The sequence below is a fragment of the Anopheles aquasalis genome, chromosome 2 (genome assembly GCF_943734665.1).
Source record: "Anopheles aquasalis chromosome 2, idAnoAquaMG_Q_19, whole genome shotgun sequence".
In the NCBI taxonomy this organism is placed as follows: domain Eukaryota; kingdom Metazoa; phylum Arthropoda; class Insecta; order Diptera; family Culicidae; genus Anopheles; species Anopheles aquasalis.
The window spans coordinates 37,730,001-37,752,500 of record NC_064877.1 but is presented as its reverse complement, the minus strand read 5'-3'; the positions used below and the strand labels follow the sequence as shown (position 1 = coordinate 37,752,500).

The window sequence follows — 22,500 nt, the reverse complement described above, 5'->3', positions numbered from 1 at the left end:
ATTCGCATTCCTCAACTAACATCATTCACGATGAGGCAGCAGCACCGAGTGCAAACATCATGAACAGGAAATGGTGGGCGGGTGATGAGCCAAAAGACCAAATGAAACTGTTACCAGCTTGGCCAGAGGCTAGAGGAAGTCGAGAGAGTGTGGCAGGCTGCTTGTGTTGTGTGTTCCGGAAGACGAGGAAACTAAGAGGCTCCTCCAAAGTGAAGCACATGGCACATCGGCAAAGGGAGAGGATTAAAAAGCCAAACTAAGGCAGCCAGCGCTTCCGAGCAGATTACAAGGGCCTACCGGTGGAGAGTTAGCCAGGAGCTGCCAGGAGCAGTGCTGGTGGATGAGCACTTTTCACTGAATCATATTTCCGTCGAGTTTTCCTCAGTGCAGCAGCACCAGTGCCAGCAGCAGTGGGGCGGACTAAGAAAAAGCAACGCCCAAAGACCATCCAGACAGCGGTGGTGGCAGCATGTTTGGATTATTATTTTGCGTCTTTACTCAAATAGAGTTACTTTACGCCAAGCACATCGTTAAGAGGGATCCGGGGCAAAAAAAAGCGCGTGGCATCCGTTGGAAGGCCGCGGTCTACAACACGTACTGGGTGTGAATTCCCGAGGAGTGGCAGCATCGTTCGTTTCTGCAGAAGAAAGCCTCATCTAACAGCTACGGAGCTACTGACACGCGTCTTAAACATGCGAACATAGAGTACGTTGAGCATAATGGCACTTTAATGTTGCTAAATGCATAAAGCACGACCAGCATCCGATGGAGGAACAATCATTCCTGTTGTCATTTGAAACGGTATGCGGCACTTACTGGAGCAAAATATTGATGCTCGGCAGTGCCAAGGAATTCGATTTTGGCACCCATTTGGCCTCTCTTTCGACTCACATTAAGCATGGCGGTGCCATTGGGCAGTGGTACATGAAATTACTTTGGACGTTAATTAGAAAATGACCAGCGACACAGCGAAGCGGTCGTTGTAGAACACTTTTATTGAGCAACTTTGGCTGTCGTTCGGCAAATTATGTTCGCCAGCGGAGCGTTGCCGGTGGCCGGTGGGGCTTTCAGTTTTCATTAAAAGCAGAGACGGAGGAGGTGTGGATACTTAGAAGTCTGGGTCCTGAAATAAGTTTGAGGCAAGAACGCCATACGAAGTGCTTCCTTTCATTTGTATTTCTTCTTTTATGACAAACTCATCCGTTTCATGATGGACGAGTGACCATCCACCCGCCCAGGGGACCGGTTCGGTTGCCCCTGTTGGAGTGCATTTTGTTTTTCCCCCTTTTTTATGGCTTCCTCGTCTTGCCTCAAGCAGCTACCACAGGACCCTTAATGCTCCAGGTCAATGCGTAGGATGTTCCCGAAGTAAAAAAACAAAAAAAAAGAGAGAGAGAGAGAGAGAGAGAGCAAGCGAGCGAGAAGGAAAATTCATTCAATTGATCAACTTTCTGCTGTTGTCTTTCAAGAGAATTGAACGGACCGGGCCCGGGTTTGTTATTGTGTGCCGCCGAGTCAATTGGTGAATCCTTTCTCGACCCTCGAAGCCACTCGTCATCGATTAATGGACCGACGGCAAGTGTCTTCTCAGGCAAGGGAAACATGCATAAAAGATGACGACCGATGTGAGGCGTTGGTGATGACGTACGTGTACGCGTCGGTAGGTCAGCTCTGATTGATGCTAATAGCGACGAGGGTTCATCTGCTCAAAGACTCATTGCTGCGTCATATGCATATTTATCACTCTTTGATCGTCATCACCAATCATCGTTAGATGGTTTCGTTTCGTTTACATTTCAAATATAACCTTTTAATTTTGTAAATTTCGGTGCTATTTTAAAGCCGACTGTCGAAAAATTTGTGGGTTTCGAAATTTGAAAAGCTAAAGTTTCTCAAAAACTGATAAAATATTATGAATAATTTCACTAAATTTTTATTTTACCTATTAAAAAAGGGAAGAAGGCCACGCAAACGACCAATCAAATTTGTGAAGTTCACGGGACCGATGCTGTATCAGTTCGTGTAGCGCAGCAATGGTTCACTCGCTTCTGTTTTGAAAATTCCAATGTGAAAGATGCTGCGAAAATGCGCGAAAAAGAGCATGGTGCAAGATAGGTGAAGCTAACGTATGCATTTCAAAAGAGATAACATTTATCGATTTTTCATGGGTAAACCGTCAATCGCATTGCAGAAATTAAAAATGCAGCATCAATAGTTGTTACCCATGAGTCATCCAACAAAATTTGAATGCTCTATCAGTCGAACTCTGATCGTGATAGCGAAAAAAGGTTTGAAGCCGCGAAAGGTTAGGCTGTGTGTTTGTTGGGATCGGAAAGGAATCATCCATTATGAGCTAGTCCAGCCTGATCAAACGATTGATTGTACACGTTACTGTCAACAACTGATTAGATTGAACCAAGCAATTGACGAAAATCGTCCAAAACTTATCAACAGAAAGGGTAACGTCTTCCTTCAGGACAACATGGCACAGACCAGACACTTCTTTGATGGCTCGGCAAAAACAATGGGGAAGTTTGGTGGGAAACCCTGACCTTGAACCAACGGACTACCACTGGTTTAATTGTCTTGTCACATCTCTTTTCGAATTTTTTTCGCATGTGATTTATCTACAAAGAACATTAATGCTAGCTGGTACCGTGTAGAATTTTCCACCGGGAATTTTTCAAAATAACTTTTATACAGCTCTCGTTGATACGATCTCTGCCAACTCGGCGGGTGATTTATTTAAGGCTGTGATTGGGGAGTTTTAAAACCAATTGTCATTCCGGAGATGGATTCGTCTCACCGGACCACGACATCGGATTGAACTTTGTAGACATTAGTGGGAGTATCTTTGCCGATTTCACTTGGTCCATCCACCTGCACTAACGTACTTTTTTTCCAATCGCACAGTTTCCGCATCCAAATTGGCATTGTTGTTCACTCCAACTTCTTGTTGATTTGCTCAGAATTGCGTTGTTCACACGCTAGAAAACATTCCGGATTCAACAAAGAATCTGGCGGCTTCAAACAGATGGAGGTGGAGATGTTTATTAAATGCTTCACCGTAGCAAATTAACTGTTCTAGCCGATAATCGTCGATCTTCAGCCAAACAAAGACAATTAAAATGACCATCGGATGAGAGGAAATATTACGGGAACCGATAATGATGAGACGCCGCCGAGATCAGACAGCCAGATCCAGCGCACTCGCTTAGAAATAATCAGGAACCACCACACTCTATTGGTATCCAAAAATTTATGACCCCAAGCCTAAGCTGAGCCTCTTTGCGAGCCTGTCGGTCGAACCAATTTATGGCATCAGGGCGGCCGTATAACGGGTGTGTGGTCCTCACCTCGCATAACATTATGACCGCCTGTTGGACTGGTGGCACTAAATTCTGGCGGCCCTCGATCGATCGATTGAACCAATCGAACTATCAGCGCCCCACCACCACCAGTCGTCGGCACAATGAAGCCATCAACCCGAATGCTGCTTATACGCGTTAAAGCTTCTTTTGGCACTATGCTTTAGCACCACATACGATCTATGCTTTGCGATAGCGCAAGACGCAGGACGGTATCTTACCGGTAATAATTCATTCGTCATCGTCGTCTTAACCGTACGACCGCGACGATGACGTACTTACATCAACGATAACCATCTAGCCGCCAGGCGGCGATTCGCTTCTTCTGCTGCTGATCGGATTGGAGTTTCGGTTTCGGGGTTTTTGGTACGCCCAGCACGATCAGCTCGTTCAGGGAGTCTGTGTGGTGCTTATGTGGGTGTGGGTGCGTTGGTGTGCCCTCGTCGCTGTCGTCGCCGTCATCAGTGTAACGTCCTTAAAGGATTGATTGTGATAAATGGATCCTTGCTGCTGCTGCTGTGGCGCGTGTTCCGTTCGTTTCCGAAGGGGGGGGGGGGGGGGGGGGAAAGGCTAACGGTGAAATGGGCGCCACGCGCTGGTTTGTTATGTTACGCGACGAGCACGTAATTTACGACGTAACACTGGACACTGTGAGGCGCAGTCCAGTCGATTCAGCCTTTAGTGATCGTTAATGAGAACGCTTTCTCCGTTTGTTTTTCGGTTTGACAAACGGACCACATAACCCGGACCTCGGACGACTAAGCGTCGTTTTGTGTTCTCGCCGCAACCGCAACCCACATAAGACGGTTTGTTCGATGGCTTGATTTGACATCCTTTTTGTAGGCCACCCACAGCGTAGGGTGCCCGATTAATGTGTCCGCTAATGCGACGCCCAAGACGACGCGTCTTTGTGGTGATCTCCTTTAAGGATTCGCTCCACCCTGACACACGCTCGGACACGGTCATCGTTCGGGAGTCGCGGCTCATGATAGGCCCCGAAAAGGAGGTTAAACAATCATCCGGAATGATCCGCAGCAAGGAGCGCACGAGGCCTGCGTCGTTCGTACGTCGCCCTTACGTCGCGACCATCGCAACGCGCGGGCGTTTAGCATAAAAAGGATGCTAAAACCTAAATTTAGCCGACGCAGCGTAGTGTCACTTTCGTTTTTCGCGCGCCACCACCATCGACATAAGGAAGTGGGTGTGTTCGTTTGATTATGCTTTCGGTTCTTTTTTTTATTTCGTGCCATTTTCCCCATTTCGTCGGCACACAGCGTGTTGCCAACCGCCCATGCTGTTGATGACGAGGATGATGATGATCATCACTCCGGGGAGGGGGGAAGGCACAACAAATGGGACGAAGATCAACATAGTAAAGGAATTGAAAAAAAGGACGAACCAAAACCGACCAGAAGGACGCCAGCTCACGCACACATACGGTCGCGGTACAGTCACAGCCGTACAAATGGATTGGAAAATCCTGCCAAAGGCCGCCATAGCAGCAACAGCCGTTGAAGCGGTGGTAGACCGGCATGCACAGACAGGTCAACCAGCCAGCCAGCCGGCCGGCCTGCCAGTCGCCGGTAAGCGGTCTGGCTTGTATATTTACTTGTGTGTTACACCGGACAGTGAAGCGAGAAGTGAGGCTCGGGGTCAGCAACAGCAGCATAATATGATGCGGGCATCAAATTTCAAGAGCCAACCCGCTGATTGACGTCTTTCACTTGGGTGACCTTAAATCGGCGTACCGCTTGCTTAACCGTGATTGTTTGCTCATCGTTGTCGCCGTCGTCAAATCGGCATTACTTGTGCGAGATGATGCCCGGCCTTTGGTCGAGCATTTTTGGGACCTCCCGTTTTTTTTCCTTTTTTCCTTTTTGGTTTCTTTGTTGCTATGGCTCGTGTGCGAACCTTCCCGCTTTAGGGATTTGAAGGGATGCTGGAGGAAGAAGGGTTTTCCCCCTTTTTCGGTCAAGGCTCGGCTACCGTGACCGTGGTTCACGCCTCTTCTTTCGTCGAACACTTTTCCAGCTCAACGGATTCTTGACGCCACGGCAGAAGGCATCTTTGCGCGGGTGCCATAGGAATTCGATTAAGAGAGCATCCGATTTCGAGCCGCCCTTCGTACTAGTGGCCCGCGTAAGGAGATCAAGATCGAAAGGCAAACGAAAAGCAATCCGCTGGATTCGCTGGAATCCGCTTAGATAAGGTGGTCTGTAGGATTCGGATTCGGCCACGATGGGCGCTAGTGTTTTTAAGGCGGTTGATCCGGTTAATTGCAAACCCCCGTAAAAGCCCCCGATGAGCCCCCCAAAAAGCAATCAATTGCGGATATGATTGAGGCTGATGATTTGTGGGCTGGCCAAAATATGGAGACGTCATCCGTCAATAGATAGCTGCCCGGTGGAAAGTATTTGTAGCAAAAGAATGGCCACGTTGTTCCTCTTCATCGAGCACGAGAAGGGAGGGACGACACTCACCCTCTTGAGGGGAAGGTTTTATCGCAGAATATTTTAAGGATTTATCCACTTACAACCAGAACGCAACGGTTGCTGCTGGTACTGCAGTGAACGAGCGATCTCGCTTTCCCGCCAACAGTAGTAGCTTTCCGAGTACGAGTCTCCGGAAATGCTCGATCGATAGGTCCCTTTTTCGGAGAAGTGGTCTCATCATCCCAAGTAAAGCCCATCATTTACTGGATTACTGGGTTGTAAGGAGCGATAGGCCGCAGTCCCAGGCCGCCGGTTGCCGATGGGAAAGCGTATTCGTGTTTGTTATAGCATTTACACAGTGCCGACGAAATGCAAAAATGGCGCCAATGAATTCTCTTTTCGTCCTACGCCTCTGCTCTGGATGGGTGTGAACCATAATCGGAGGACGATGTGATGCGAGGGGAAGAAGCAAGGACTAGTGGGACGATGAGGCGCGTGTGTTGATTGAATTGATGGGTTTGTTGGAGGGTGTGTATGTCCTCCACGGTTCCTTTTCGCACTGGAACGTTCATGCCTTCGAGGGCAGCAGGAGTGTTCCGGCATTCCGGTTAGGGATTGTATGTGTAAGTCTATGAATCATTCGGGAACACGGTGAATAACGGAACAGAACGAATGGAAAGCCACTCGTAGGAAAGCGAGGCCAATGACCTACGCGCCTTCGTACGAGCCCACTTGAAACAGCTGATTAAAGGCAGCATCATCTGAGGGATCGGGGCAAGGCTACGGACCGATGCGGTACGCTGGCCGGATAACGATTTCCCTTTGTCATTGTTTCGAGTGGAAATTGATAGCCACCGAGACGAAGCGAGAAGAGAGCGAGAGAGCGAGTTCACTGTCGATCGATTGTGTCAAGTGGAAATGGAAAACGCAAACAAAAATGAAATGCTGACGTACCGAAATGGTTAAAAAACATTCCCGCCGACGAAATCGAAATCGAGACGAGACGCATCCCGTTCCTTACCGTCGGTGACATTTCGATTTGTTGATTGTTTTCCCTCATTTTGAGCACGGGAGTAAATTTCCACTGCCCGCGGGATAAGCGATACCGATTGTTGCCGGTGTGTTTGATGAGGTAGCGCGCTTGTCCGAAAGGAAGAAGGAGCATGAACAAATCAAAGTAAATGCTTAGGTGTCAATGGTTTTTGCTTTCACGAGCGGACACCGATACCGACGGATCGAGGGAGGACATTGCACTAAACTGAAATCAGGACCCAAAACGTGCGTTTGAAAAGGGACCGACGGAAGAGGAGACATACCAGACAGGGCAACATTCCAAGGAATTAAGATTGTTTCATTTCAAATCTGAATGCACTCTGCAAATGTTGCAACAGCTTTCGTCTGGGACCGGTGTCAAACGTTTGAATAGTGTTTTTTTGCAGAAGGTTTTCAATGATTCGTTTCGATTTTCTGGGGGGTGTGGCAAAAACCTCCGCCTGAGAAAGCGATGCGGAGCAGGGTGTTAAGCTGAGCGCTCTGGCACAGGTGCACGCTACCCTAGAAAATTTCAGACCCTCCTCTTTTAAGCGTATCGACGCACGTCGGGAAATGCGTGATGGTAATCGCGTAACGCCCGCTGTAGCGAAATACAGCGTTACAAGCGTTACGTGTGGCGCCTCCATCATTGGCGCCTCCATCGGTGGCGCCTCCATCGTTGGCGCCTCCATCGTTGGCGCCTCCATCGTTTGCGCAAACAAATTCGAAAAAAATCATGTGACCGTAGTGGTATTTTTTTAGATGAATTTTAGAAAATGCGCCGAGAAAAACCGCGAACGGTGAACGGTTGGTCAATTTCTATACTTTCTTAAAGGGTAGACATATTTTGTTTAATCAGTTTATTGCTTTAAACTGTCGCTTTTTCAGTTTTTTCTCTCTCTCTCTTTTCTCTCGCTCTTGCTCCTTTTATTTTTATTATCTCTATCACTTCCTGAACCCTCCGGGCACCCCCAGATCCCTCTAGCGCAGCGATGCTTATCGCTCCCCTGGCGCTGGTGACCGGGGGAATCGGATCGTATAGTATGACGGTAGATTGTGTGCCTCATTCGCAGAGCACCGGAATGAAGAGATTTTTGGTTTATTTTTACACCGAAAAAGAAACAAATGCAAATCAAGCTGAAAACATTTGATACTGCTTCCAACATAAATCATACAACATGGAATTGGTGGTGATGGTGTTCTCTGTAACAAGTTCGTTGTTTGTAAACCAAAATCAGAACCAACAGTTGAGACAGTTTGGTTATATTTACGCGTCTACCACTAATCAGTGATTCTGCATGTAGCTTCCCGTAACAACTTAACATGACTTACCAAATACAGCATTACAACTAAGTGTAATGAGCACGGAAGAACAAGGGTGTCGGTGCTTAACTAACCAACCGTCGGCGTACAGCCCACCGTTCAGCCATATCTTTCGCATAATAAAGGGCCAACAAAATGCCTTATCTGTGCGAAGGATTGTCCACGTACCATCAAATAACGAGCGCTGTGAAAAATCATAAAACGACGGAACGAACGAACTTAGAAGCCGGAATTGGTGTGTCTGGCTGCGGTCGGTGACGATGTATTGCTGCGTGAAATAGACAGAACAGAATATAAAAATGGCTCCTCCCGACCATCACTCGATCTCGGACCTTTTATCTGGCCACCAGCCGTCGGAAAATGCAAATGGTTTCGCCCGGTAGGTGACCGGATCGCGCGTGTGAACGAGAGGATTTTATGGTGTTTTGCTGGGTTATTACTTTACAACCGAGAACCGATATTTTCCAAATCCCCGAATCACACCGATGAGTGGATAAGATTGGAATTCATCGTGTTGCGCATTGGGCGAAGAATTTGCTGACCACCGTCACGCCAAGTGGAATGAGCCGTAGCGGTTATTTTTTGTTTTATTAATTTCATTGCTTGATCGTTCGTTCATAGCAGGAACGAAGAAATCTTTCAAACGATCACCGAGTAATAATTAGGACGATAATCCGGACGAACACGCTTTTGTGGAGATGGCCGAAAACGGAAATGCCACTTGATGCAGGTTGATTGGTTCCGTCATCTGTGTCATTCGTGGCATGGTAACCAACATGACGTGGATTGTGTGTTTTGTCACTTTATTAATTTGTGTTGGTTTTACCAACTGCGCACGAACCTTGGAATGCATTACGCCACGAAAAAGAAACCTTTCAATTAACACAATTGGACGTGGAAGTGATTCATCGCTTGGGAATGTCCTGGTGTTTTAGCACTCTCATTAACCTTCTCTCGTCTCGTATCCACGAGATGATTCAGAAGATCTTGTGACCTCAATTTGGCTCAATAACGTGCAGTACTTTGCGACATGATCATGTCAGTTACCCGACAGACTTCGAGCTTCCCAGCTTCTAAGTTCGTTCAGTTCACGTAATCTCTTAAGCGTCGCGATCTCCTCCATGACTCACCATATCGTACGTCACGTTTTTCCCTCGATCGGGCGGGCTGCTGTTCCGCCGTCCAGTCCCATCCTGTTCTTTGCGGAGTACAGCGTGCAACCGTACCTGGACGGTAGCCGGGCCGCCATGTGCCTCACCAAAGCGTCCAACGGCTGGACCTTCACCTTCTTCCTGATGACCATCTCGCTGTTCTTTGTACTTCCGCTGGGCGTACTCATCGTCCTGTACGCGATCATCGCACGAAACCTGATCGCAAGCGATCGAGCACGGCTCAAGATTCGGCTCAGTAAGCCCGAACTAAGCCACAAGGCCCGGAAACAGGTGGTGCTGATGCTCGGTGCCGTCGTACTGGCCTTCTTCACCTGCCTTCTACCATTCCGCGTGCTAACGCTGTGGATCATCATCGTACCGGAGGAAACATTCCAGCAACTAGCACCGGAACGGTACTACGTCTTGCTCTACTTCTGCCGCATCATGCTCTACCTCAACTCGGCCGTCAATCCGATCCTCTACAACCTGATGTCATCCAAGTTCCGCAAAGGTTTCCTGCGGCTGTGCAGCTGCGTACACTGGACACGGCGTGGCCGCGCTGCCCGCAAGTGTCGCAACCGTTCGGCCACCTTCACCACAACCACAACGACCACTAGCACGACCATCACCGGGAACGGCACGGCACCACCACCAAGCGGAACGTTCCCAGAAGCCGCTCCACTAGCGCTCGGTTTCGAGGGGCTACCGTTGGTATCGAACGGTCATTACGGTGCGGCCATCACACCGAACTCGATGGTACGGAACGGTCCAACAAGAAAGCTCACGCAATCGCTGGATGATTTGCGCTACCAGCTACCCACGGATCGTGGACCGGATCCGCCCGGATCCTCGTTCTATCAGATCAACCTTACCCGCCAGTACTCCAGCCCGGGACTACTGGTGTCCTTCGGGGGTGTTCCACCGTCCGCACTGAAGCGTCAGCACAACGTAACATTCACCGACGATGCCGTCGATCCACCACCGATACTGGACGATTCCGAAGAAGGTGGAGCGTTGCCAAACGGGCTGGATACAGCGGCCGAAGCGGAGCATCTTTTGCTTCAAATCGAAGCGCACCGGCAACCGAACGACCGGCGACAGCAACGGTTCCGACGGGATAGTGTACCTAATCCGCTGAAATTGAAATTCGCACGCTTTGCACCCTGGCGAACGGCCACTACTGGGCACGATCGACGCTTGCCGACAGTCCGGGCGACCGGCACGCAGCTGTCACTCGATGAAAGTTTGCTGGCAGCGGCCACCATCGTTCCTGGGCGCAACAAAGTTTGACAATTCAAGCTACTGGCCATGGCCGGCATGCCGGTGCTGAACAGAGGACCAGGAGTAACGGGATAACGGCATTGCAGGCACCCACCCCGCCCCCCCCCCTCCCCTCCTCGCCACCGATACAGAGTAGTTGATGCACCATTCCTTCAGCCTACATCCCGCTGCGCTGTTTCAAGCAAGCGAGCCGAAGCGTTTCTAATTGAGTTTCGTTGTTTCGTCGGTGGGACGGTGGGTGGTAACCGGAATGGCCGTCTCGACGACCCGGGACGCTGACGATGATGACGAGCTGAGTTTGAAGGTTAGGACCGGGCGCTTCGGGCGTTCGTTTTGTGCGTTCGCGCGGTCGATGAACTTTCGCTCGGGGTCCCTGGAGCGACCGTGACAAAGCCGGCGAAGCGATTTTCATATTCCAAAGCCCCCATAAAAGTGACTCCAGAATGGGGTTTTGCCCTTTTCGGTTTCGCTTTCGACCCGGTCTCAGCGAAGGCGAGTGGTCAGGGAGGTAGTGGCGGCGGGAAAGGACCAACCAATCGAACCAAACAGATCGCGTCGTAATGGTTGCGTGCTTCGTGCGCTAAGGATCTCTAAGGGAACGCGCCACTGCGTCAGTATCCTTTAACGGAGAGGAGAACCTAGGAAAACCCCTTAACCCCGTCCGTATGATAAGCGGTACCCCCACTTACCGATGACAACGGTGGAGACACCGAAATTGCCGGTCAACGGATCGGTCCATTGCATTTATTTAACCTTCGATCCTCGAAAGGGTGTTTAGTTCCGCACCTCACTTCACGGCGATGTCGGGCCTGGGGCATCGAAGCGCAGGATCTTCGGTACGGACGATTAGGAAAGCATAAGCGGCATAGGTCGCCGAGGGTACCAAACGCACGACATTCTGTTACTTCCTTTAGCTCCAGCGAAATAGGATTCCAGGATGTTAAAGATGCTTCTAAGTGTTAAAGACCGAGGTAGAGAGCGAGAGAGACGAGTGCGAAAGAAAATAAGCGAAACGCTCGTTTTATGCTTTTATGTTATGTTTTGTTACGTTTGTTGATGCTCGTTGTAAGCGTTGTTACAGTGCATTGCGATGCGAGAGCTAAGATTCGAGACCAAAAAAAAAAAACGAAACCCTCTACATTGAGTGCGATTATGCGTTAAGCCTGCGTTTAGCCGAGCAAACCAATTTACCCTTTTCCTCATCACCTCCTTTCAGCGCCTCAGAGTAATGTAGGAGGGACGCTTTAAACCGATGAATGTTACATGTTTCTGTGATCTCATTGAATGTGGTTTAAGGTACGATTTATAGGTAGGCATACCGATACCGAGAAGTGCAGAACAAATATATCTGATATGATTGCTATTGCTATGTAAATATAAGGATCAACTATCGTACCACTACCGACCCGATGGTTTAAAGCCACAATACACTTATACATTTTGTTCATTAATAATCTGTTTTGTGGAATATTTATTTACTTCCAACAGGACCCGGTGAAACGGTTTATGGGTAAAAGGGAGTGGCTGTTACTAATTTCCTTTTTCTAAATATCGGATTCTGCTTCATTGCTGAAAGCGTTTTGCTACATTTTTATTAAGAAAATCATCTATGAGATGTTTATGCTTATTCGACGGCTGGTCTATTATTCGTTTTTACATCTCTATTTTATTTTGTATTTCATTTAAAACATTAAAACCCTCGTAAGATGGTTACAGCGGGAACCTTTCTCTCTATCCCGAATAGAGACTGCACTGGAAGCATTGATTTATGATGTTTATCTTCTTAACACGTAACAACACAACGAGGCCAAAAGCAATAAGAGGCAAAACTATCTTTCCACACCTGTGACATGTGACACATTTATGTTACGTATCGGGATTGTTCTCCCTGATGGAATATTAAAAAGGATACCCAGTTTAGAGCAATCTGCGCTTACATCCCTCTCTTAAAGCAACATAAACTTGTTACTTAGTTGACCTTCGCTAGATCTTGGACAGTGGACTAACCGGACTGACCTTTATCGGAGTTTCCCGAGTTATGGATGGAAATTTGCTCCATCCATCAGTGTTCTGCTTGTATGTTACTGACAGGTGGCAACAGAGTGTACCTCCAGATAAGCACAAAAACTGCCGGAACGAACAGCTCAAACTCCCATTCGTTGCAGGCATTCCACCATCAATGCTGGAGGGTGCGAATCATGTCGACGGTTCGTCGAATTTAAATCACTTTTGGAGGTCCGCCCTCTTGCTGTGCAGCAACAGTTCGAATGAAAAGCTAACGTAGGTCGAGCCACTCCCTAGAGCCTCCAGAGTTCAGCGTTATTAAGTGTCAAACAGGAAGAGTACACAAGAGAAAGAGAGTGCTAATCGACGACACTAGATCATAAATCACAACCACCTACCCCAAGCCACACTGATTCACAAGCGCTAATCGCCTGAGAGACTTCCTTCCTAATTGACGCACACCACCAACAAAGCACCGTTCCGCAAACGTTAAGCCATCGACACGGTGATACTATTATCTACCGTAGATTCGCACGCAATTCTGGTAGATGCGTTAGATAAATAGAGATTCTTTCTTTGTTGCCCTTATCTAGATGTGCTGTGTTTAGCTGTGTGTGTTCATAGAGCGAATGTAGCACCTCATTAGAAGTTAACGATGCAAGAGAATGTTATTAGATGTTTAGTGGCCACAGGAATGGATTGTAGCTCCTCGCCATGAACGGAACTCTCTGCTGCTATCACCCAGCAAGTATGAACAGTTGAACAGTATTGACGGGTAAGATAATCTGTGCTATTTTGGAATCATCGCATGACAAAGAAGAGAAGCAATTCAAATACGGTAAGATTAAGAAAAACACATATTATAACATATAAACTCTTCGATACCATTTATTAACATTTTTTATTCTTTAAATAATGGTAGTACATGCGTTACATCTTGTTGGCATTCGTAAGTAAGTAGTGAGCTTTAGTTCGTGTAAAATGTGGATATGGGAGCATATACAGCAATCGCGTATTCTTCTTTTCAACGCCCCAGGCACTGATTGATCGTCTTCAGCAGAGGGTAACTACGCCCAGACTGGCCACGGAAATCATCCATATCGATAGTCCACATCATTACTCCTCCAAGATTCTGATTAACAGCATACTTGCACTTGTCAGCAATGCTCTCGCTGTCATCGTAGCTCATCCACTGGTCACCACAATATGCATACGGTACCTTCTGCGTATGATCCCATGCTCTGGTCCAACCATTCTGCAAGTTCTTACAGGCTTCATAGTACGTAATGATACCAGGTTCTTTGCTACACGGTGCTGCGTATCCTGGCTGGCACGATGCAGCCCGTAACCCATGGCTATGTGCGTTGGAAAGTCGGAACGTTCTTCCATATGCCGGAACGCCCAGTATCAGTTTGTGGGCCGGAGCACCTTGGCGAAGCCAGTACTTTACGCTATGGTCGATGTTCAGCTTTTGTTGGAAGTCAGTTGTATCTGAGGGGCCGACATACAACGGAGCATTGTGGCCAGTGTAACTGTCCCAGGAGCCGTTGTAATCGTACGTCATAAGGTTGATGTAATCTACGTAACGCGCGATACCAGCAATATCGTATGACTCCGCCGCTTTGAATTCGCTTGCAGCGACGGCCACCGTTAAGATAAGCCCGGCGCCATGCAGTTCGCTCGCCAACGCTGCCAGCAACTGAACGAAATTGCAACGATCGCTACTACTAGGAACTTCCCAGTCTATATCCACGCCATCGAAGCCATGCTCCTGACACAACCTTTTTGCATTGCTGGCAAACGTCGATCGCAGACTGGAACTGGCTGCCACTTGCGAGAAGATTGACGACGGAACTTTGTCTCCTCCAATGGAGGCCAGTGTTTTGAGCGATGGATTGTCACGTTTCAACTCGTTGAAACGACGAATGTTACCCCGTCCGCCATCCTCCTCTAGGTCGAGCCAGCGATCCAAAATTATCACCGAACCGCTCGCATCGATGCCGAAAAATGCGTACAATGCATGATCACATAGCTTGGGATCGAAGTCACTTACGTTGAACTTCCCTGGTTCCGAGCGATATGTTGCCCATGAGCCGTGATAGACGAAGACGTGTTCTGTCGGCGACGTGAAAAAAGAGATAACATTGCATTAGCTTTCATTGCATGATGATTGCAGGTTTTATTGCATGACGCTTGCTGGTTGAAACTTACTTCCTCCTCCATACATTTATTCAGCGTTGCGAAGGATCAGCAGGTGAATAATCGCACTGCAAGATACGTTGACGTTCCACAGACGACGTGACCTGATGTTATAAGCGCGTTGCTACCAATTCCTGACCGCTGATAACAACAATGTCGACCGACTATACCTATTAAGGTGATAAGAGTTTTTTAGACATATATCTGATAGGCCTAATGCATCAACACACAGCGACGTAATCGATCTTTTTGGTGGACTTTTAAAACACACCGAGCATTGGTTCTTACTGTGACGGGAGATTCGCTGTTGTAGCTTTATCTATTGTTGACTAATAGATCGGAGTCTTGATGAGAGATCACTTTTGAGGGTCTTGTTGCTTAGCCTAGAATAGAGAAAGTATAACATGTTACTCTTTCGTAGTACGGACGGCCTCCGATTCAATCTTAGTTTCGCAATCTCTGGCATCTCTCGTAATCTCTGGTGGTTTCGTTGTTTCATTTATTTAAATACACAGTTGTGGTATTATTTAATCTATCAATTGGTTCTATGTTCTTGGCTAAGCGATTGCACGTGTAACTTATCCAGTGCCATCTTTCCCCTTGGGCACAATGGGCACATGCCCAGGGCCCCGCGCTGGTTGAGGCCCCGAAATCCCTCCGGGTTTGATATTTTCTTTGAAAATCAAACATATTTAAACAAAAATATTTATTTTCCTCACGCTGGTTGGGGCCCCCGATTGAAAGTACACTATTGGGGAAGTGGATTCTTGAAAGAATAGTACAAGTTGTAAATTTTTTGGCTTCACGAGGGCTTGCGTTTCGAGGTGATTGTGAAATCCTAGGTTCTTTCAACAATGGTAATTATGTAGGTTGTATGGAGCTTCTTAGCAAGTTTGAGCAAGCATGGCAAATTTTGCGCATAGCGTGTCTGCACAATCAATTCCTTATGTGCTGGTGCTAAACCCTATTGGAAACAAAAATCATTTTCTCCGTATAGTTTCTTCGCACAAGGAATCAAATTAAAATTGAAAACGATCTCCAATCTATTTTTTTTGTTAATTTTTACGCCGTTATCGATGAATAACATGGGTAGTTTCCCTTTTTAATGATACATATTGCTCCCCACTACTCCCCACACCGTTACAGGTGTTGCGTTTGTGCGCCGTTTTATTGGCTTATCAGAAAGACTTATGCCATAGACACGATCATTTTTCTTATTTAAAGTTGCCTCCTAAGTAGACAATTATTCGTCTGAAAAAATGGTGTTGTGAGCAGCGTGCCTCTTCAGGAACATCCGCGATCTGGCAACCCTATCGGCCTCATTTATGCGACACAACCAGTGAACCCTCTGGTTCTTCAAAGGACTATATCCTAGATCCTTTTAATTATTTTTGCAAGCAGGTGTGCCTCATTTTCATATCACGTGCCATTTTTCTTGCCGAGTATTCCGGATTTCATCGTATACGCTCCTTGACCGCCTTAATTATCGGTGGAGTGCGTACATTCCGTGTTTCCCTCGGTTTTACGTTGCAGGGACAACCGTACCACTATCTTTGAATCGTTTGATGGTCCTGTGCACTAATATTCTGGACAAATTTAAATGCGATAACTTGCTTCTTATCTTATGTTTGGTTAGGTTTTGAAGATGTAACATCATAATTTGTTTTCTACACGAATTCATTTCAATTTTCTAGAAAACAAAACCCAAATTCAGCAGCAAACAGATCACTCTTTCAAATTTCTTTCAGCAACTTCAATCTAGGAGGCATTAAAAAAAAGGGGGCCCCGTTATCATAGTGCGCCCAGGGCCCCCAATAGGCTAAAGACGGCCCTGAACTTATCGCTAGCCGATAGTTCAATGAAACTGCACAGATCTTCCCGTCACTTTAAAAGCGAGTTGTGTTACAGCGCGCTCTAGCCTAGATGCGAACATATGGCAGGTGAATCATCACTTGCACACGCTTGGGAAGCCATTCCGATTTTGATTACTCTGCAAGTGGAAAGATGAAACACCAACGGCCACGCCGCGACATGCTGATGATGGGGCACAGGAGAGGGCGCTACGTGCTCACTAGCGTAAACAACACTGAGACGATCGTTCGAGTTATACTTATCATAAGCTCATCACTGCAAAAACGCTCTAGTTTCGGTTTCGCATGATTCACCGATGAGATGCGCAAATATGTGGATTAATAATAAAAGAAAGGGAAAATCAAAACAACAGTATGTGAAGCTACAGATTTGCAAAAGCCGCACAAAACTCAGAAAGAAATACTCTATATTAAGAAAAAAAAAGCATAACGTCACGCGATGCTCCACACCACGTTTGTGCACCAAAAAGATTCTCTCACATTTCGTGTGCTCACTTTCTTCATCCATAAATCGGCGATTAACATACGAATTAGCTTTTTAAAAAGGCTAAACACAGGTCCTTGAACCCGAGAATCGAAAACTCCCGCATTTTCGCGTGGCTGAACGAAGCCTTTTCAAATAGTGAAATGAATGACCATATCGAATCCGAGAAAAGAAAACCGAACGTTCGCTGAGAAGTACTTGCTAAACTTAACAGAAAACCATGGCTCACTGAATTTAACTTCAACTTCACTGCATTCCGCGAGAACTAGCTTCACTGCCTTTCCTTCTCGTTAAACGAAAGATCCGCACATCCAACAGTCGAAGGAAGACTCGTCGGTTGACGGAGGTAGTACTCCGCTTATATACCTTAGTAGAATGTTCTAGAAACCAAGATGGTCTAGAATGTTCTTCGTGCAGTGTACGACCGAGTGGCTACACAATGCGCGATAATTTTGAGCGCGACGATCTCGGTTTTTGCTGAAAACGATCTCGGTTTTTGCTCAGAGTTAGCAAACTGAAACGCATCCACACTATAATCATTTTTCATTTTGACTTCCAGCAGGTTTTTACCAAAAATCCACTGTCTCTACCAATTCGTATAATTTTAGGGGGTTACAATTGGAATTGAAATGGTAAAATAAGGGGTTAAATTTGCATTTTTGTATTGGATTTGCCCGCCGGGCTCCTTTCTCCTCCTCCAAATTACTGAAGTATTTAATCCCTAATGTTGAAATTGCTTTTTTTACCTGTTTTGTTCTTCCTTTGAAATTTCGCATGTTTTAGATGACCGATTAAAACACGGATAAGGTTTTTTTTTACAATTTTCGGGCCAACTCCATACTTCGTTTATTTACGTTCTTAGAAGCTTTTTCGAGTTGTTACTTTTTTTGAAGATGCTCATTGTCGACTGAAAGATCACTCCCAATTAATGCAGCGAACCATAGCCTCTCAGGTTGTTAATTATCATATTTAGAAGAGAAATTGAGGAAAATTCAAAATTATCAGCGAACCTCCCTCGTTGATGCCGAAAAGGCGTACAACAGGAAATAGCTTGAAATCGATGCCACTGAAGTTGAACATTTCTCGTCCCTGTTGGTTGGTTGTCCGTGGCATGAGGTAGACGAAAACAAGGCCTATCGATAAATAAGAGTTTGCGTTAGTTTAGACTTTTATTTTAAAAAGTTCATTGGCCAATACTTACTTACTTTTCTATATATTTCAAAGACAGCATAGCAAGAGCGCAGGCGGACATTGTCTGTTTTTAAAGAAAGCGTTGTACGGTACGGCTTGGCTCATTATTACATATTTTCGTCGGAATAAGAAATACTACTATTTTTTAATAATTTTTAAACTATTGCTAGCTAAAAACCGACGTTCCGCTTTATCTTCCTCGGATGCGGACTGTAGACATTGATTGACCGCCTGCAACAGTGGGTATTTACACCCAAAGCTACCGCGGAAATCATCCATATCGATTGACCACAACATTACTCCTCCAAGATTACGAAAAACAACATACTTGCACTTTTTGGCAATACTCTCGCTGTCATCATAACTCATCCATTGGTCACCACAGTATGCATACGGTACCTTTTGCGTATGATCCCAAGCTCTGGTCCAACCGGTTTGCAAGTTCTCAAGCACTTCATAGTACGCAAGGATTCCGGCTTCTTTTGTGTACGGTCCTGGAGCTCCTGGCCCTGTCGATGGAGCTCGCACTCCGGGGCCAAATACATTGGTAAGATGGAACGATCTTGCGTGTGCCGGAATACCCAGTATCAGCTGGCGGGCCTTAGCACCTTCACTAATCCAATGCTGCACGCTATGGCAAGTGTTCAACTTCCGTTGCAATTCTGTCGTGTCCGAGGGGCCGACATCCAACGGAGCATTGTGGCCAGTGTAACTGTCCCAGGATCCGTTATAATCGTACGTCATGAGGAGGATGTAGTTAACATGACGCGCGATACAGTGAATATCATACGACTCCGATGCTCTTGATTCACTTGCACCGACGGCCACCGTTAAGATTAGCCCACAGCTATGCAGTTCGGTCGCCAACGCGCGCAGCAGCTGAACGAAATTCCAACGATCACCGTCACCTGGATATAGCCAGACTATATCAACACCGTCAAAACCGTGGGCCTTACAGAATCTTCTCGCATTAATAGCAAACGTCGATCGCAGACTGGAACTGGCTGCCACTTTCGAGAAGGTTGACGCAGGTACGTTGGCTCCTCCAATGGAGGCCAGTGTTTTGAGCGATGAATAGAGATATTTCAACTCGTTGAAACGACGAATGTTACCCTGGCCCCCGTTATCCTCCAGGTCGAGTGAGGGATTCAAAATTGTCACCGAACCTCTCTCGTTGATGCCGAAAAATGCATACAACAGGTAATCGCATAGTTTCGGATTGATGTCACTGACGTTGAACTTTCCTCGTCCTGGACGGTTGGCTGCCCACGAACTGAAATAGGCAAACACGGGTAGATCTTCCGGCATTTCGATGCTAGCACGACAACACCAAAAATGAAACTGTGCACGGGCGCATACAGTAGAACCTCATGGCAAAAGTGGCACCACACGATAAGCGATAAGATATCGGGGTAAAGAAGTACATAATAACTAGCCCATCAAACCATAGCTGGGCCTTCAACCACAGGCATGAGATTATCTTGGCAAATGTATGAAAATTTTGAACTATCCGTGAACTATCTTTGAGCGCTTTTGAGTTTGACGATGTTATTGAGATGTGTGAGTGATCATAATCCTGCGTTCAATAGTTCCTATCAATCACATTCTGAATCTCATTTCATTCGTTCGTTGTATTGCCCTGAGATAGAAAAACATCCTGAATATTTGTAATCCTTCCCAATTTATTTTTTTTTGCCTCAATTTTTATGTTATGCTTCGCTTCAATGTTGGTTTCAGGTTCGTATCGGTTGTATGTACAGGTTGGTCACTCATTTTTCAAGTGAAACATATTTCGCCACATGTATATATTTCGGCGAATCAGCAATAAATTGAGTTTAGATTAGATTATAGTCCACTTGGAGAAACTGATAGAGCCACGCATGTAGGCAATCTACTATCGTTGTGCACTGGGGGCAGTCGAGTCGAGCTTATCTCGATTTTAGGCAAACGCCGATCCAGACCGAATGTAAGCGGCCTCCGATTAATGGCACCGATTGCGCTTTGCTACATTCGCGCCAGAAGTAACGCTAGAGGATGTCTCTCACGGCACTAGCATAACTTTGCAACTATCTCTGCGACCTCGGTTAGGCCCGCATTCGTAACAATCTGGACGCTGGGGCACATCCACCAGTTCCAGTTCAGCAGTCCGAAGGAATGCGCAACATGACAAGGATTTTTGGTATCGCCTGCATGCGCCTCCATCCGGCTGCACGACCATGTGAGCATCAGAGAGAAAGTTTCTATCTCCACCCGAGTCAACATGGTGATGGACAATGAAAAATGTGCGGTTAGGGCAAGCAAACCAAAACATGATCCTCGGAAGTGTAAAATGTTTATTTGACAAAGGCTAAAAGTGGCAGCCTCCAATGCTGTCGTTTAAACCGTTGAAAAGTTGTTGATTACACGATGAACGATGAGGGTTTTCGCTCGGCCGATTTCACGAGAAGCATTGAGGGTAGCGTGAAACAAAATTAATTATCGAACTTTTCCCCCGGAATGCATCACTTTAGGTAAAGTTCACGATCGGATCACGGAGTTAGTACGCTTTCTAACATGCAGGTCCAAAAGGCTTCCGATTCGAAATGTAAGCCATCATTTAACACCGGTTACAGTTAGCCAACTTCTGGACGTTGGACTGTTGACTTCATTACAGAACGATTAGTCGCTTCACAGAAAGGCAAACGCTCGTTCGCTCTATTTTTAACCTCCACCTCCGGCGGTCGATTGAACGCGACAAAAATCCTTCTCGCAACAGGACACCACCAGCGGGACCATTTTTCATTTTATGTACACACGCCTGCTCTGACTTTGGTCACGATTTTGGGCGCAAACTTTTCCGGGCCGGTGTCGGGCTGCGATTAGAAAGTTTTCACTCTTCAAACGGAGCATCAGGAGCTGACTGGGCTGGGAAAAGTGTTGGCACGAGTCACGTTGTTGTTCGGTTTGACGGAAACTTCCACCGGAATGCCGTCCGGGCAATGGCATTAAAAACGGAACGGAACGCGATTGTATGGGGTGTATGTGACACCGATGGCGAAGACCGTCGTGGATGACTTTCAGCAATCCCAGCGTCCCCGTTCGCCCCATCTTTTGGCCGCCAAGTTATATCCAGCATTCCGATACTCGACACCCGATCCCTGGCTGGAAGGAAAGATGAAGCTCGGTACTAAAAACTTTCCTTTATTGTCCTGCATGCATGTGAAGACAGTGCGTGTAGTTGGGTGGTCGGTAATGTGTATTCCGATTCCCCAAGAACTCCATGTACTAGCTGGACCGGACGATCATGGGCAGCGCTCGTCGTTCTAATGAACAAGAGCATTACGATGAAGATGTTATGGAGTGTCTGGTGTGGCGTGCATGTGTTTTCCCGCGGAGCTGGAAGAAGCAAAGTGTCTGGTCCGACGATGGAGACGAGCCCGACAATGGCAATGAATACATTAGCAAGTCTAGCCGGATACTGCGCATTGGTTGAAGCTGTTGTCACGGTTGAACGAACGAACGAACGAACGAAGGGGTACGGCCAACCCACCGATTCGTACGATAATCAGAGCCAATTATTTTCCGCTTGATATGCTGTTGTTAATGCTAAACCACCATGATAGTATCGCGGTTTTTGAAGGGCGAAAAATGTTTGCCCGGTGAAGTGCCCCCCGGTAAGTGACTGGACAATATTCGTCCCCTTCCTGTACACAAGGCGTGCTGGCGTTAACAACCTAACAAATCGACAGAAGTGCCCAAACGCTGCACGAACCGGTCTTGCAAAATGGCCACACGCTCACGACGGACGATTGCCACACTCTCCAGTACGCCAGTCACGTACTGGCGGTTCATTTTGTTTAAGGTCCTCGCTAAGGTAAGGCTCCTGGGATAGGTCGAGCGAATGTGCGGGATGCCCCTACACATCGTGGTTAATTAAACGGCTCGAAAAGACCATTCACGCCCTCCCCGCAACCACCAGTACGGTATCCCGTTTCCAGGTTTTACAATTTTCCCGCAAAGTTTTGCCTTTCACGAGTTTCTTGGAGCGTTTTTGCTGTCGACACCGGCGATGGCCACGAAGGGAACACGGAGGGACCGTTAATTGAATCTTTTCCTCTTTGCTTCCATTTAATTTACAGACGGACCAGTTGGCATGCCGCTCAGGTCCAGGCCAGCGTCAAGAAG

The 22,500-nt window shown here is 46.9% G+C and overlaps 2 protein-coding genes across 6 annotated transcripts in view; one reads left to right on the top strand and one right to left on the bottom strand.

Moving 5' to 3' along the window:
• The window catches only part of LOC126580842 (thyrotropin-releasing hormone receptor-like), a 41,005-nt gene that overhangs the window by 15,715 nt on the left and 2,790 nt on the right, over positions 1-22,500 (top strand). Inside the window, exon 4 of one of the 2 annotated variants that reach the window (XM_050244126.1) lies at positions 9,342-12,012. The exons of the other annotated variant lie outside the window; for it this stretch is intronic. Within the exon in view, the coding sequence (XP_050100083.1) occupies positions 9,342-10,596 (1,255 nt within the window). The 3' untranslated portion in view covers positions 10,597-12,012. Of the gene's footprint in view, positions 1-9,341; positions 12,013-22,500 lie in introns of those variants that run through there. 2 annotated transcript variants of the gene reach the window in all.
• LOC126580843 (acidic mammalian chitinase-like) lies at positions 13,474-17,477 on the bottom strand. Of its 4 annotated transcripts, none has more exons than XM_050244128.1 (4): positions 17,375-17,477; positions 15,062-15,173; positions 14,803-14,960; positions 13,474-14,706 (listed from the first exon to the last, which is right to left on the bottom strand). In XM_050244128.1, the coding sequence occupies exons 3-4, from the start codon at positions 14,816-14,818 to the stop codon at positions 13,616-13,618; spliced, it is 1,107 nt and encodes a 368-aa protein (XP_050100085.1). In that variant the 5' UTR covers positions 14,819-14,960; positions 15,062-15,173; positions 17,375-17,477; the 3' UTR covers positions 13,474-13,615. The 4 variants fall into 4 exon arrangements, with proteins under 4 accessions (XP_050100085.1, XP_050100087.1, XP_050100084.1 ...); XM_050244130.1 differs by having other exon boundaries at positions 15,079-15,173; XM_050244127.1 differs by having other exon boundaries at positions 17,157-17,467.